General features: G+C 42.3%; 1 protein-coding gene across 1 annotated transcript; it reads right to left on the bottom strand.

Moving 5' to 3' along the window:
• Positions 1-4,700: 4,700 nt before the first annotated feature.
• eef1e1 (eukaryotic translation elongation factor 1 epsilon 1) lies at positions 4,701-12,744 on the bottom strand. The gene is made up of 4 exons (XM_053412328.1): positions 12,600-12,744; positions 11,346-11,543; positions 8,189-8,284; positions 4,701-6,403 (listed from the first exon to the last, which is right to left on the bottom strand). The coding sequence occupies exons 1-4, from the start codon at positions 12,681-12,683 to the stop codon at positions 6,260-6,262; spliced, it is 522 nt and encodes a 173-aa protein (XP_053268303.1). The 5' UTR covers positions 12,684-12,744; the 3' UTR covers positions 4,701-6,259.
• Positions 12,745-15,423: the final 2,679 nt, after the last annotated feature.

The raw sequence follows: 15,423 nt of genomic DNA, 5'->3' as shown, positions 1-15,423 counted from the left end.
GAGGGAGGGGGGGTGTGGAACATTTAAATAAAGGGATGAAGACTTTGACAAGTCCTTGAATCAACCAAGGCCAAATGAACTTTATCTATATAATTATAAAGTAAAAATGTCTGCGATTGTTAAATTTTTTTTTGCACTTGTGTAACTGAGAAAGATTACACTTTACACACTTTACATTCTGCTACAGGCCCGTTTTCCTTCTCTCATTCACCTGAGTGGGTTCACACTCCTTTGCTTCTTTTTTTTTTTTGCCTCCTTCACCCTTAATTCTTACCCCCTCAGGCCAAAAGCATAACCCCATGAATGGGTGCATGGTTGCACACACACATGCATGTACACACACACATACACGCACAGAAAAATGTGAAGAGACTGCAGCTGAGGTAGATCACCAGATTGGGTGAGGAACGATTGAGGCGGCTAATTCAGCAGTCATCTATGTGTGCGTGTGTGTGTGTGTGTATGAGTGTGTCTGTGTGTGTCTGTGTGTGTCTGTGTGCGTGTGTGTAAGTGAGACTTGAGGTGCAATCTTGTGCAATCTCCTTGCCCCGGGTCACACATATGTACTTTAGCACCTACGTGCCGAATCAGCCACCCATCTCTCTGATTGATGAGCTGAGCGGTTGCATCTCGTAAAACTCTCGTCTCACTGCACACCTGGGATCCTTATGCAATCCGAGGTGAGTTCAAGTCCTGCAGGAGAATAAGAACAACTTGTGAAGTTCTATTTGCATGAATACATACATATGGTGAAGGGATGTTTGCCTATTTGCAACAGCTATAAAACCATGATCAAGATATCCATCTGTCAGTTCAGTTCAGGGGGACTCTGATGCCTCAGAACAGGCCCGGGCAGCTCTCTAGACATAGTTAACAATATATTATATATACTATGTCTATTTGTAGATGTCCAAAATATATTTATATGAGATAAAGCACTCGGAAACATGAATGGATATCAATGAATGGTTTGTTATTCTCATGTAACTTTCTAAGGTAACAGGAATCACTTTTTCCATGTGCATGAGTGTGACATTACTGAACGTCTGAGCAGTGCAGTGTTCTCTAAAACATTAAATAATGTTAATAAAATGTGTGTTTTGATATCTTTAACAAATATCTTAATGAAACAATCCTACCTGCCCACCCTGGAGGCAGCAAACTGGTCGACTGGCTGCCGTGGCTTAAAAGCTGCAACAGGCATCAAAGGGTCACACTTTGCACTTAATAAGCCAATTTTTGTTGTGTATGTTGTGTGCGAACGTTGTTGTTATACATACCTGTGTCATCACCATCAACCATGGGGGGAGTGCAGGTATGCTAAGTGAAGAGGGGCGGGCACAGCTGCCAGAGCTTCATTCTTTTTCAAGGGTTCATGGTTGATTCAGAGCTGAAAATCTGTTAAGAGGCCACTGATGTGGTAAAACAATGAACTGTATATAAAGATGGATGATGCATCTCCACAGGATACAGGTGCAATAGTGCTGGTAGTGTGGAGCCACAGTATCAAGGTCCTGCCGATATATGGACTTGACCAATCATGAGAGTGTGGGTTTGAAACCAATCCCACCAGTATATTTGTAATTATCTGCAGCTAAGTGACTTCCTAAGTGACTCCAAAGGGACGGTTGCTCTAGGGCTTACACTCAGCATAACAGGTGAGAGGAGGAGGAGGAGGAGGAGGAGGAGGAGGAGGAGGAAGGTCATCTACAACAACACAATAGCTGCTGAAAAATCCTGCAGGTGCCTCTGGATAAATCGAGCAGATTTGGGACAAGCTGAGGCTTGATCAACCTGAGAGAAGACGTCTGATGTCTGAAAGACCCAAACCAGCACATGAGCATCTTAGAACGATGACAACTGCACGAATAAACAAAGAGATTTCTTAAATAGCTTCATTACTGAGTCAACAACTAATACTGTATACTTGTTGTGCATCATTTGCTATGTCGACACCAACGCCAGCTCAGCTGTGTCCTTCTTCACCTTCACATCTATGGCAGTAGCTTCACTCCTCCATCTGTCACTCAGCTGAATCCTTGCTCACACGCTCACGTAAGTGCAACAGACAATCAGATGCCATCATTATAGTCGCATGGTTCAACTGTCATAACGTGTAAGGGCCCGATGAAGCGTGGCTGATAAGTCCCGTCCAAAGAGATAACCACATGGTGTTGAGTGTTCCTCTGAATCAGTCAGAGAGACGACGCTAACCTCGTATGTGGGGAAGATGATTTTCTCTCCTCTGTCTGATGTTAAGAGTTAATGAAGGGTGGGGGTGTGGGTGGGGTGAGGGTCATACGTCCAATATGGTCGATAAAGCTGAGGGGACAAAGGTTTAGATGAGTGAAACCGGAATTTTTTACTATTATCTCAATCTTTTTAAAGATGTGATCTTGGGGACGGAAGCCTCTGGTTTCTGTTGCTAGTTCGACCAATCACGTTTGAGCAGGCTTTGGTTGCGTAAAATTTCCAAAAATCGACTTAATTCAACATTTTCACAATCAAATCCACGAAGACTGTTTTGCATTGATGATGTGAGATTGTAGCCAAGATGACTGATCTCTTGATTGTCAACGTTTGGGTAGGTCAACAAAGTGGCTCAGTGCATTGGTGCTTTAAGACCACTTGAAGAATCTAATCAGAATGAGGGGGGTCTTCTGAAGTCTGCACTGGAGGAGCTAAAAATAACGCTTGCATGGACAGACACGTGACATATCAACTTTTGCAGTTTAGTTGAACCCACAAGTGAAAAGGCTAAAACACTTCAGTGCCATAAGTTCTCACATCTCTTATTGAATTATATTCAAAGACAGAGCGAGAGCACCACTCCCTGCCACAGCTCCACGGTGAGAGATGAAGTCACGGGGTAAATCTTGATGATAACCCTACCTCACTGACCTTTGCCCTCTCCCTCACCAGGTGGCAGGCTAAATTGCACCTTTATTTGGTGGCCGTGGGGTGGGAGCACCGTGAGCAAACTGAGCGGGTCTTGAGCGGGTGGACGCGGGGCCACGACAGACGCTCGCTCCAGCGGAGGGGCAGCTCCCTTTGCCTTCAGAAGTCGGGGAGAAGGTCGCCTCTAATTGGGGCCTCTGTGGCAGCCGCCTGCTGTGGCCACATCACTGTGGCAGAGGAGCCTGACTGTGAGAGCGGACCACTCAGGCACTTTGAGACCCTGCCCACAGCCAGCACGGACCCACACAAGAAAACAAGTCTCTAAATCTGACTAATCATCGCTGTGAATTAAAGAGCCCGAGTCGTTTTTCTGAACACTTTGAAGGATAACTTGGTGAAATACATTATAAAGTTTAGAGTTTCGAAAAAAAAAGTGCTGACAACCTGAGTTTTGAATCACTGGTGGAAAATAAAGTTGAAGAAGTTCATACTTGTTAAGAAAATGTTGACAATGTAACATAAATATGGTAAATTAAGAAACTAGAACACTCAGAGAGCACAAACCTTTGCCAAGGCCCAACATTCCCATTATGAACCCACATTTCAATTCACTAAATCCAGATTTTTATAAAATCTGCACCAAATTGCACACACTCATAAATATCAGTCCTCTTAATATGCTTGATATTTTCCCCCCTTTACAATAATTATTTTCTGAACAAAATTCCCTCCTCCGGATCTATGAAAAAAAATGTATGGTGTCTTCCTTGGGTCATGCTCCATTCGTTAACCAATTGGAATCTGTTCTGTTCTTCTAACAATCACTTCATATTTTTCAACTTACTGTCACTATTTTTTTGTTTTGTTCTTAATTTAAATAAAATTGTGGCCACTAGAGAAGGACATTATAACTGTGCATAAATGTGTGGGGAAATCTGGTTGACATGTGACACTGAACATATGAATGTATTCAATATTTAATGAAACAGCAAATTCAAAGCAGAAGGGTCTCAGTACTCCTGACAAAAGTCAATAAATTAATAATAAAGCTATGCGCAGCCTGTATCTTGTTGTGTTAAGTTTAACTATAGATGTTGTAACTTTTATTGGAATGTTTAGTCACTTTTTAGAAGTTTTTAGTTGATCAAAATGTTCGCAATATAAATGTGGCTGTTTTCACCTCACATCTAACCTCCTGTTAAAGAAGGTAAAACAAATCCTAGACCACTTTGTCCAGATTCAGACCAAAATGTTAATAGTTCTTTCTTCACCCATGTCCCATCATTCCCATGAGTTTCGGGTGAAATCCATTCATAACCAAAACCATCTTGGTGGAGTTAATAAAAAGATTCTCATCGGTTTTTAACATAGCTGACAGTATTTTTAACCGTGTATGGTCCGTCACCATGGCATCCTCACACAACACCAGTGAGTTTAGAACAACTTGTCCAGCTGCAGCATTTGTGGGTAAATCTCGATTATTTACACCTCTGAAACAAGGACGAGCGTCTGATGCCGCACATTAGAAACAGCATTCCAGCTGAGTGTTAACATAACCAAGAGCACAAAGGCTCCTTTAATGGCCGACCGCAACATTAACGGCCTCATCTGGTCACAAGGCTCTCACAAACGACTGAGAGTTGTTTTTTATCTTTAGCATCTTCATAACTCTTCGCCACAAACAGACACACACACACACAGAGACGCTTTATGGAGAACCACCGGACAATAGATCTGTTTACACAAAATTAAATGTTGGGAGGAAACAAGAAAAGCATTGAAAAAGAAGAAGAGGTCAGGGGTCAGGGAGCCGCAGATGCCTTTTGATTTATTGGTGCAGGAGGAGCTTCACACATCAGATCATGAATCGCTGCAGACACAGATTGGTTGAGCGTCTTCACATGGAGGAAATGAAAAGCATGGCTGGAGTGGGGGCATTTGAAAAGAGGTAGACGGTAACGAAACACAGGAGCATCGATGCAAAGAGGAAATGGTTTGATATGGCTGCAAGAGCATTTGGCAATTGGTAATAAATAACTCATTATCCTAACACGACCTCGGTGATGTCAATTTACAGGTTCTCCCTCCGCCGCCACGACTTGGCCTGTTAACGATTCTAATAGCAAATATCCAGTCGGCAACAGTAAGGCTTTCGGAGGCTCAGGTCATTGTTCACATGTCACAAAAAGATCCCTGTGCCTCTGGGTGCTCTTTTTTTTCTCTCTCTGCGGCCTCCCTCCCTCCCTCCCTCCCTCCTCTCCCTCTCTCTCCAGTATCCCCGTGGGAGCGCAAAGGGTTGAAATGACACACAGTGGCTGACTGTCGCCCAGGGGCCCGCGTTCTGGCCTTGGCTGGCTGGATCTGTGTGGCAGCTGGTAAGCCCGCTGCCCTCTCTCTGGCCTGCAGCATCAACAGTGGTGGTAGTGGGACTGATTGGAGCCTCACTCTGATCTCTGACTCCGCGGCTGACGCTCTCAACTGCTCACTGCTGCCCACACAACTGGTGAGACAGTGGAACGGGGAGCGGGATGTAATCAGGAGCACACACATAAAAACCTAAGTGTCCAGTGAAGTGGCTGGGAGTCGGACGTGACAGACGCAGTCCTGTTAGGGGATGAAAGCTGAGACACTTGATTCTTTGGGGCAGAACATTGTAGACGCTGCAGGTACTGTGGTTGTTGCGCGGTGCTGAGCCAGCAGCCACATTTATTTGAACAAATTGCTGAGAGGAAATGCATTGATTTGGTAAGAAATAAGACGTATTCCCTTAAAACACAATATAAAAAAAACAGTTAAGTAACATCCTATAGATTGCCCTTATCACATGCTCACAACGTTCCCTACTTAGCCACATTATATAAATAGAAACACCTTTTTAACAAGCTCGCATCATTTATTCCTCACTCCACCATGACCTGCACAGCCTTGCAACAAATACACAACAGTAGGTTGAAACGAAATTCTCCCACAATACTGAGTACGGGTAAAGACATCAAATTTCTTATAAATAATGTTAGTGTGATAAAAGCGAAAGAAAAGGCCTTCTTGTTTTCCAATTCTTACTCTTTATACGTTATTAAAAACACTGACATTTTTATAGAATATGAACTGAACTCTATTTTTATGAGCAAGAATTCCCTTGATAGAGTTTTTGTAACACTGAACTGTTGATTCAGTTTTAGATCTTTCCTGATTAAACATGTTTTGAAAGAACACAAGAACATAAAAGGCAGGAATCACAATCCAAAGAAAAATGATGTGATGGGATAAGCTCTTGGATATTTGAACATGATTTGTGAAGATCTGGTCCGGGAGACAGAAGAGTTGTGATGAGTCGTACTGAACTGGGTCTGATCGGGTCTCAGTGGTGCCTGCTGGTGTAAATTCTGTTTCTGAGCACGACTACTGGAGGGAGGTGGCGCCGGACGCCGGGGTAGTGCTGCATGTGGTCGAACCACCGAGTCAGGTTCACGTACTGCTCCTTCTCCTGGACGGCCAAGTCCACCTGAGAGATAGGAGACTGGTTAGCCACTGAACATGAGTCTTAGTGAGGATGCAGAGTTAAAATGTTACCATTGTGGATGATGGATTAATTCATGGATGTAAACAGATCTAGGGCTGAGAAGGAAGCAGAAAGAATTGGAGCAGATGAGCTTTGCTGCCCTGTACTTCCTACGTTAAGTGATTTAATCCAGGCTCGGCTGATTCTGGACTTCCCCCTGACAACTTTTCACATCTGGATCGATGACTTAGACATTCTCTCTCTCTCTCTCTGTGGATTTACTTCTTATTATAATATAACTTTGTGAGTCACAAGATATATTTTTCTTTAAAACATTTTCAAGACCATTATTTTATTTTTGAAATGAATCAGCTTTAGAGAATCATCCAGTTTACATTTACTTATTTGGTGCTAAATATTAACACTACGATATAATGTGTGAATGCTGTAAAACATAACGATTGTTGAAATCAACACATTTGACTTCATCTATTCTACACAAACTAGAATCTATGAGCTGAATTGCAGTCGATCAAATTCAAACTGCATCAAGACGTCCTTGGAAAATTTCATTAAACGTGTGTTTCTTCACGATGTAATTATCAGTAACGTGTAAACTCCAGACACAGACAACAGTCCAGCCTGAGACCATCCTCCCATCCGTCAGGTTTAATGCTTGTGTCGTGTTGTTTTCCACGAATTGAACATCGGGAGTGGCTGCGGATGAGGGCTGGGCTCGCTGACCCCTTGTCCCCGAGGTTAAAAGCACACTGATCGCGAACCAAAGTGACGCTCCTCTGCCTGGTGGCGGGGGGGCGATCTTCCATCTCCGCCACAACCTCTGACATCTCTCAACATGTGATGTCTCCCTCCCTCCATCTCATTCTGCCTCTCCCATTTCTGAACTCACTTCCTTTTTTCTTTTAATCCTGGAAGGCATAACAAACTTACTTGTCCCTGGTATCAGGCTAAAGACATCACTTTGTGCCACATCACTTTATTTCTCTGAAGAGAAGTGAGAACGTGTTTATAATACGTGTGTTTATTTCCAACTTGCTCTCCATGCCCTTTGGCCATGTGACTGGTCCAATTGTGTGTTACGCACTGTGACAAATTGCTTATTAAAGTTGTGGTTTGACTGAAGTGAGCACAGATAGGAGGGAATGGAAGGGTTGACTTCTCGGTAAATGGTGGTGTGAAAGCAACAGAGACATAACTAATCAATTCGATTTATTCCCAAAAATAAAGTCCTGCAGCTCTTTGTGAAATTTCTGACATTACATTTGTCCTTCATTAGTATTTGCTAAAATATTTAATCTACCCTAGTGATAAGGATTAATGAGTTACACCATCTGAATCTGAAAAATCGAACCAGTCCGGAACACTGACCAGCTCTAGATTTCTTTTCAGAGTTGCATCAGTTGGAGGATGTTTTTTAATCCACTATGTTAAAGATTTTCTCCTATCAACAGAAACTGTAGTAAACCTGTATGTAGAAAATAGTGCTGAAGACAGACCAATGGCAAAAAAGAAAAGAAAACGAACATTCACGCAAAAGAATAATTAGGAATAAAACCAAAAGGTGGTACAGAGGCTAAAAGGACTAGAATAACTTTTTACAGTGGCGACTCAATTGAAAAGGACATGTTTCAACTACACCACAGAGCAACAGACCCATCTGGATACTCCGATGTATCAGTGACAGATCGCAGGTAAAGTGATAATAAGAACTCAGAAATCGGAATTGTACACACGAGAATGAAATCAGTGAGAGAAAAGGTTACTTACTATGAGTGGTTGGATTCCATAGTACATGAGAATATCAGCTAAGGTGAACTGGTTTTCAGCCAGGTAAGCTTTGTCCTCCAGGTAGAGGTTCAGCTCCTGGAGAAGAGAAGAACATGAGAAGCAGGCAGATTAGATGGGTTAGAATAAGGTCAATAGTTAGAATACTGCTAAACTTTTTAGAATTTCCTTCAAGGAAACATGCATCATTCATCCACCTGCTAATGTAATGAGAGTTCCACGTCCTCATGTTTTCACTTCAAACTCAAATTTGACTGTTTATCATTTGTGATGGCAAGCTAGAGATAATGTCTTGGTGAGAGCTATAAAATCCTACCACACTGAAGGGTGAGAATGATCGGGAAATTCATAAAAAAAATTAAAATGTTTTGATGATGTTTCTAACGCAAATCTCTAAGGATGAGAAAGCGGAGCCAGAAATGCAGAGAACAGATGAAGATGTCAACTTGGAAGGACAATGCGATTTGAGAGCTGTTGCCGATGAGGACCCACGCTGACGAAGGTTATGGACATTTTCCTGTTGTTGTAAACACCTGTAATCCAGAGAATCTTCTGCTACGTTCTTAAAGGCTAACTCTAAACAATGTCTAGAAAAGTCTAGGTCTGTGTTCATGTCTAAAAATAGCTTCAGTTTTGTGGTTTCAGCCAATTTAAGACAGGACTCCGTGTGTATATAGATAACAGCCTGACACTGCGTTGCCCCTGAATTGCTCTGTATATTGTGAGGCATCAAAAAGCAAGTTGACTCACAGACATGAGTCGAGTCCGGGTTTTCTCAACTGACGCATCGACTAATCGACTTTTAGTGGACTGCCCTAGATCCAAGCTTGCATGTGTCTGTGTGCTGTGCTATGTGAAAAGGAATCAAATGTAACCTGAGGGGCTGTAGCTTCTCTCCCCATGACTGGCAACTTGGTGCAGATGCGTACAAGAAAGCCTCTTTGTTTACTCAGCGACAACTCTCGCTTACACATCCAGTGAAGCTGTCCTAAACTTGGACAGCTTGATGTGTGTGTTTCAGTCGGAGGTCTCTGTGCTCAGAGTCGTGTGTGGAAGTGCTGGTCCCAGGGGACGGGACCATCTTTAGCACTTGTACATTGTGCGAAGGAAACACTCCACGCACACAGAACATCTCGGGGGCAAATGGGGTTATTGTGCGGCAAGAGTGGGTGATGCCAAACAAGGCATGAAGACTGCAGACTTCCTCCCCGTCCACAATCAGATCCTTGCTTTTCTTAGCCTACAGCCATGGAGCTGAAGCCTAGTCAAGCATCAGAGGAGAGGTCGCTCCGCTGCCCCCCCCCAACCCAGCGCAAGGAGATCCGAACCTGGGTTCTCCTCCACCTGCCCCCGCCGCAAATGTGCACTCTGATCATTGGACATTCACATTAAATAATGTTGGCAAAGTTTGCGGCAGAGTTACTCTCAGAAATGTATGACAAATGAAAAGAAGAGGACAAGAATTCTTCTGGGAATTTGGCCCTATGCACAGAAATCTCACCCACATGCAAACTACTTCAACTTATATTACAACTGCAGTACATTGCATGTTTTATGCCCATTTCTTTCACATGTACTGATGGATAGTTGTGACATTACACAAGTTAACTTTTTATTTTATTGCTTTGAACTATGCTCTTGAAATTATGGTTTCTATCTTTCATAGTGGGGCTTTATATTGGAAATTCGAACATTCATTCAAACGTGGGGAAAGGTTTGTACTCGGTCTTTGATGACCCGTTTGAATTTGAAATATTGGGTCTCAATCTGCATCAGATCATCTAAAGTAGTGTGTCTCCTGATCCAGCAGAGGGCGCTTCCTTTGAGCTTGACCAATAAGTAAAGCAAGTCAGTAATGTTACATCGTCTTTGCTCCAAAAATGGAGGACGCTAGCAAACAGTCGTCCTGAAGCACAATCATGACACCAGAGCATCTGAGAAGCGGCTGGTGGAATGTAGATGGTTAAGTAACGACACGAGGCAACACCGTTTATCCTCTTTGTATCATGCAACTCACTTTTAACAAATCTGTGGGCTCAGCTGTTCGCAGCAGCAGAGGAGGCACCGCAGACGAGTGGAGCGACTTCAACTTTGTCTGACTTAATATGCGCAGGGGGATGGTTTGACACATTGTGTGTCATGACAAATTTGTTTGAACTTGTTTAATGGAAAACTGACTACCATGTGTAATAGTGATGGTTCATATATTTCTTTCAAAGAGACAAGACACAGTAATTCAATTCATGAAGGTTATGATGACTTAAAAGGAATTTAATGTTTCACAAATTGGCATAAACCCAAGAACATTCAATGTCCCATACAGCATGAAGACACCCTCTAGTCTTTAGCATCCAAATTGGTTTAAGACGGAATGACGGACTTCCTCCAACATTCAGCTGACTTTGGGTTCAAGGCCAGAGAGGCCTGGGCTTGTTTACAGTGGCACTACATGAGTGACAAGATGTTTACTCTTGAAAACTGTGAATTTCTTATTCTCATCCTGGGGTGAGAAAGTTTAAGGACTCATGCAGCTGACAGTTTCTGTCTCTGGATAATTTAATGGGAGATGACTGGTGTGCTTGAAAGAAGGATGGAGCTAAAGCAGCAGGACAGGACGGGGCGCCGACGGGCACCAGAGCTGAGCTGCTCGGGGCGACTTCCTTCTGTAAGTGGCACCATTAAAATATTTAAGAGGCCTGTCCAGATAACATGCTGCTGCACAGCATGGCTCCTCACCCATGCCACAACAGTGTGTTATGCTGACACACAAATACACACACACACTTCATGCTGACAGAACTGTGCCAAGAGGCGCCTAGCATCCAACAGACCATTGGCTGATGATCCATTTCATGCTGACTGGCGTCAGGCATATTAAAAACATTTTCTCTGTCTTGTGGGGCCATGTCACTGAAAGGCAACATATCAGTGTGTATCTCTGTCGCTGGTGCCTTAACAAGACCAACAGACACACGTACACACACATGGTGGTTTGGCTGGTGGACAGAGACACAGGGAATGTGAGAGATGGTGAAATGCTGAGAGGTTCAATTCGGAGCAAGCACTGTATGAACTACTTTAATATCAGACAACCACACGTAAAGATAAATTCAAGTCCACAGAAAGATTTCCTCCATACCTTCAGGATGGTCTTGGCATCCTCCTTCGTGCAGTTGTTCAGCCGGGTGACTCTGTACTCCAGCCACTGCTGCACTACGGCCCTGCTCTCTGCAGAGTCGCCGAGCAGCTCTGAGCGCTTGGCCTCTTTCACCAGGTGACAGGCGATGGTCACCAGCCCCACGAGCGGAGGACCATTGTTATTCTGTAACACAGGGACCTGGAGGGAAAGGTGAGACGGAGAGAGAGGGCAGAGAGAAAGGGGACAAAAAAAACAGTGAGTTTGATTTTCTATTTCATTGAAGTACAAACACAAAAAGACATTTACTGTAACAAATCTGACATCAGATGTAGTAAATAAGTCAAGTTTATTTGTATAGTACTTTTCAGAAACAAGTCACAAAGTTCTTAAGAGGGCCAACGATGTTAAAAACAGTTAAACTATACACATGTAAAAACAGAAAAAATAAGTTTCCAATTCTCATCCTATCCATATCCTTATGACTGCATGCTATGTCGTACTGTGTACTATGCTTTGAGTACTTATCTTGCGTACTTATATGTTCTTTCTACTGCTATGTTTACACTGTGGATCAGGGAAAAAAGCATTTCAACCTGGGTACGTTTTCAACAGAATCAGCAAATCTGAAAGACGTATGAAGAACATTGAACAACTTTTCTGCTCGATGCCACCACAAGTCTTTAGATTATCTTAAACATCCTTAAAAACCAGCTTCCTCGGTTGGTAACTTTACACATTCATGAATAACTGGCTCATAAGCAGAGTGATTTTTAGCAATCCACTCCAATGGATCGATTACATTTGCTAACATGTGTTCACATCCAGGTGAGATCGCTCGTTATTGGTATGAAGGAATAATTGTGTTCAATATTTTCCCATTAAGATCAGTCAATCAATCAATACGACAGACAGCTGACTCCGCCCCTTACTCCTGTGTTTGAGCATGCGCAGAACACAGAGCTACTTCCATTGTGCTAACTCATGAAGATGCTTCAGCTGCCACTTGGTCAAGCTTCCTGTTTTTACTCTGAACGTCTCCTCAGCTGAAAATGAAACCCCCGGGTACAAAGTGTGAACACGAGGTAGATATGACAACACAACTGACTCTGTTTTCAGCACACACATGGCTAGCCGGTTAGCATTCCCAAGCTAGCCACCGTGTGTCATGTTACAGCAGCTCCCAAAGCTTCATGTTAAATACAACAACGTTCAAAAGCTAACGACGGAAGCTACAACAACGAGCCGCCATGTCACCTTTCTCTCCCCCTGAGTGCTGTACTTGTTCGGCTTCTTCAGCCCTAAATATTTCTCCAGCGACGACAGCTCCCGTAGCGCCATGTTTAGACTGACAGAGATGGAGGAAGCCCCAGCCCAACTCTGCCTCTGATTGGCTTATCGTGAGACTGTCCCCTAACTCTGACCAATCATCACTCTCTATGTGTTAATACAACCCAATCACAGCCAAGGCTGGGGCGGGCCTTTTTCTACATTGTGCGTGTGTGTGTTTGTGAGAGACTGACTGATGACTTAACCAATGAAAACATAGAACGTAAGTCACTCATCACATTGCATCAGTGAAGAAGCTAAAATTAAATATTATAAAATAACAATAAATATTGGTTGACAAGTGAAACTAATACATTTAAAATTTTGAAATGATATATTGTACTATTATTTTTCACACTTTTTTTGATTGCCTTTCCACAAGGAGTCTTAGTTCATTTTCAGAAACAAATTATATACAAAAGAAAAAGAGGATCCCAGTGGAAATTCCCACTGCAGTTTAATATTCGTTTTAATTGATGGTAAATCTAATGATAATTATAAATAATAAATTCAGATATAGATTAATTTGTGGTGACATTATCTGTGAGACTGATTTGACAGTATGCCCACATAACTGAATAACTAATATATTAGGATTCACATACAAAAGCCTGCATTGCACCACAGTGTCTGACATAGTGTGTGTTGTGTCTGTTTGGATTTATTCTGTGCATGTACGATTTCTCCATAACGACATGTCACCTGTCAGTCAAAACTGAGCTTGTTAACTACTATATGTGTATGTGTTAATATACTGGTTTGTGTATGTGTGACACAAGAGAGAACGACACAACAAACTTTCTTTTGCCTACACTTCCAATATTGACAGACAGATCCTTTACTTGAGTGAAAGAGGCAGAACCATAATATTAGTTATTACCACTATAAATCCTGCATTCAAATAAAGACCAAATAATCCAGATACAAACCCTGCCATTTTGCACGTTTGGAGCTAGAATCTGTTCAGTAGTGATCAGGGGAATTGAGCTGCGATACACACACTCCACCAACTGTGAGTCAGTCTCAGCTGTGAATCACAACAATTTACCCTGTTTTTATGGCGTCAAATAACAAATTGGAACCAAATTTAGCTGTAAAAATCTATACGTGAACAAACCTCAGTGTGACAACAACTCAATTTAATGACAACTCATCTCTGAGAAAAATGTATATACAATATCTTGGTCCACGTCCTATCCACTAACATGGAGGGGGCTGGTTTTAGGACCTGTACTGTAGCTGTATATATTGATCATTAAATGAACAGGATGAAGTGATAAAAAATTGAAAATCTGCTTAGTTGGAAGAAATCATTTTCATCCTGAAGGGTTAAAGAATAAAACTCACCCTCGGCCAAAGACGACAAACCTTCACTGTTCTCACTCAGCTTGCAATCATGAGAAAGCCACAGAAAAGTATTTTACCAAATCCTCACTGAAATGCTCTACGGCCCTATGGTGTTCCCAATTATACCCAAAGCCTTTCCTGGGATATGTACAATAAAAATAGTGGCATGCTTTCTATTGTAAGAATCTCTATATTCTTCATTTATATGTATATAAAGCATTACCACTATTTTCCCAACCTAGTTCCTGTTTGGGTGACATGGCATAACAGCCTGATTACTGGTGCATTGACTTGTGAATACTCAACATCTTTATTTTAAGCTTGGATCAGTTTAACACTTTTACCAACTGTTTGTTTATGTTAAAAAAAAATCTTGACCAGCTAACTAACTGTCAAATGAATGGAGAAGAGTATAAACACAGTATTTGCCCCTGAAATGTCTCTGCAATAGAAGAGCAAAGTAGCATGAAATGAAAATACTCAAGCAAAGTAAACACATGTCAGCATCGGAGCTGATCACGGCACTGGGGTTGATTAAATCAACAGTATGAAGTGAAAACAAATTGAAAATCTGCTTAGTGGGAATAAATCATTTTCCTCCTTAAGGGTAGAAGAGAAAACTGACCCTCGGCCAAAGACTACAGACCTTCACTGTTCTCACTCAGCTTGCAATCATGAGAAAGCCACAGAAAAGTATTTCACCAAGACGTCACTGAAATGCTCTACAGCCCATGGTGTTCCAGATTTTCCCCAAACCCTGTCCAGTGCTGCCACACTGGGACATGTTCTTTAACAAAACAGCCAGTTCACACAACAAGTCATATATGAATATCCAGCCCACAGAATAGTACATTATAATATCTGAAATTCAATATTGAATATCTAAGGCCTCTGGATTATCATAGGGGCAGCACTTCTGCTTCATGTGAACTGCTTCCATTGATGCTTATTCCCTTGCACATCCACATCATCCCTTTCGACGCATGCACTTAATATAATAGAACAGATGATATTTTTAAACCCACTTTGTTGAGAGAAATCTGTCCCAGAAAACAAATTAATTATAAGAATGAGTGCACAGACTATCACAAATGATTAGATGCCACGAAACAAGGTAAAGCTAATTCACTGCTTTTTTTTTTCATCTAACCTTCAATTTTTTTTTTGCTTTGCTTTTTGTTTATAGGCTCCAGCACGTCATCCACTTTTACCCCAGTCGGCCCTCCGTAAATGCACGCTCCCAGCGATAAAGTGTGTCTCCTCTAACTAAATGCCTCCAAGCTGCCACATCCTGTCTGTACTCAGGCGGGCTGAAGACAATGATCCCCAGTGCCCAGGACTAACTGTAGCCTGTGGGAGTTTTCTCATGCCGATTGTGATACACAATCTGGGGTCACATTAGTAA

This window comes from Pleuronectes platessa, chromosome 20 (assembly GCF_947347685.1).
Source record: "Pleuronectes platessa chromosome 20, fPlePla1.1, whole genome shotgun sequence".
Classification (NCBI taxonomy): domain Eukaryota; kingdom Metazoa; phylum Chordata; class Actinopteri; order Pleuronectiformes; family Pleuronectidae; genus Pleuronectes; species Pleuronectes platessa.
Note: the sequence above shows the minus strand (reverse complement) of the source record. Positions and strands in the feature narration are given on the sequence as shown.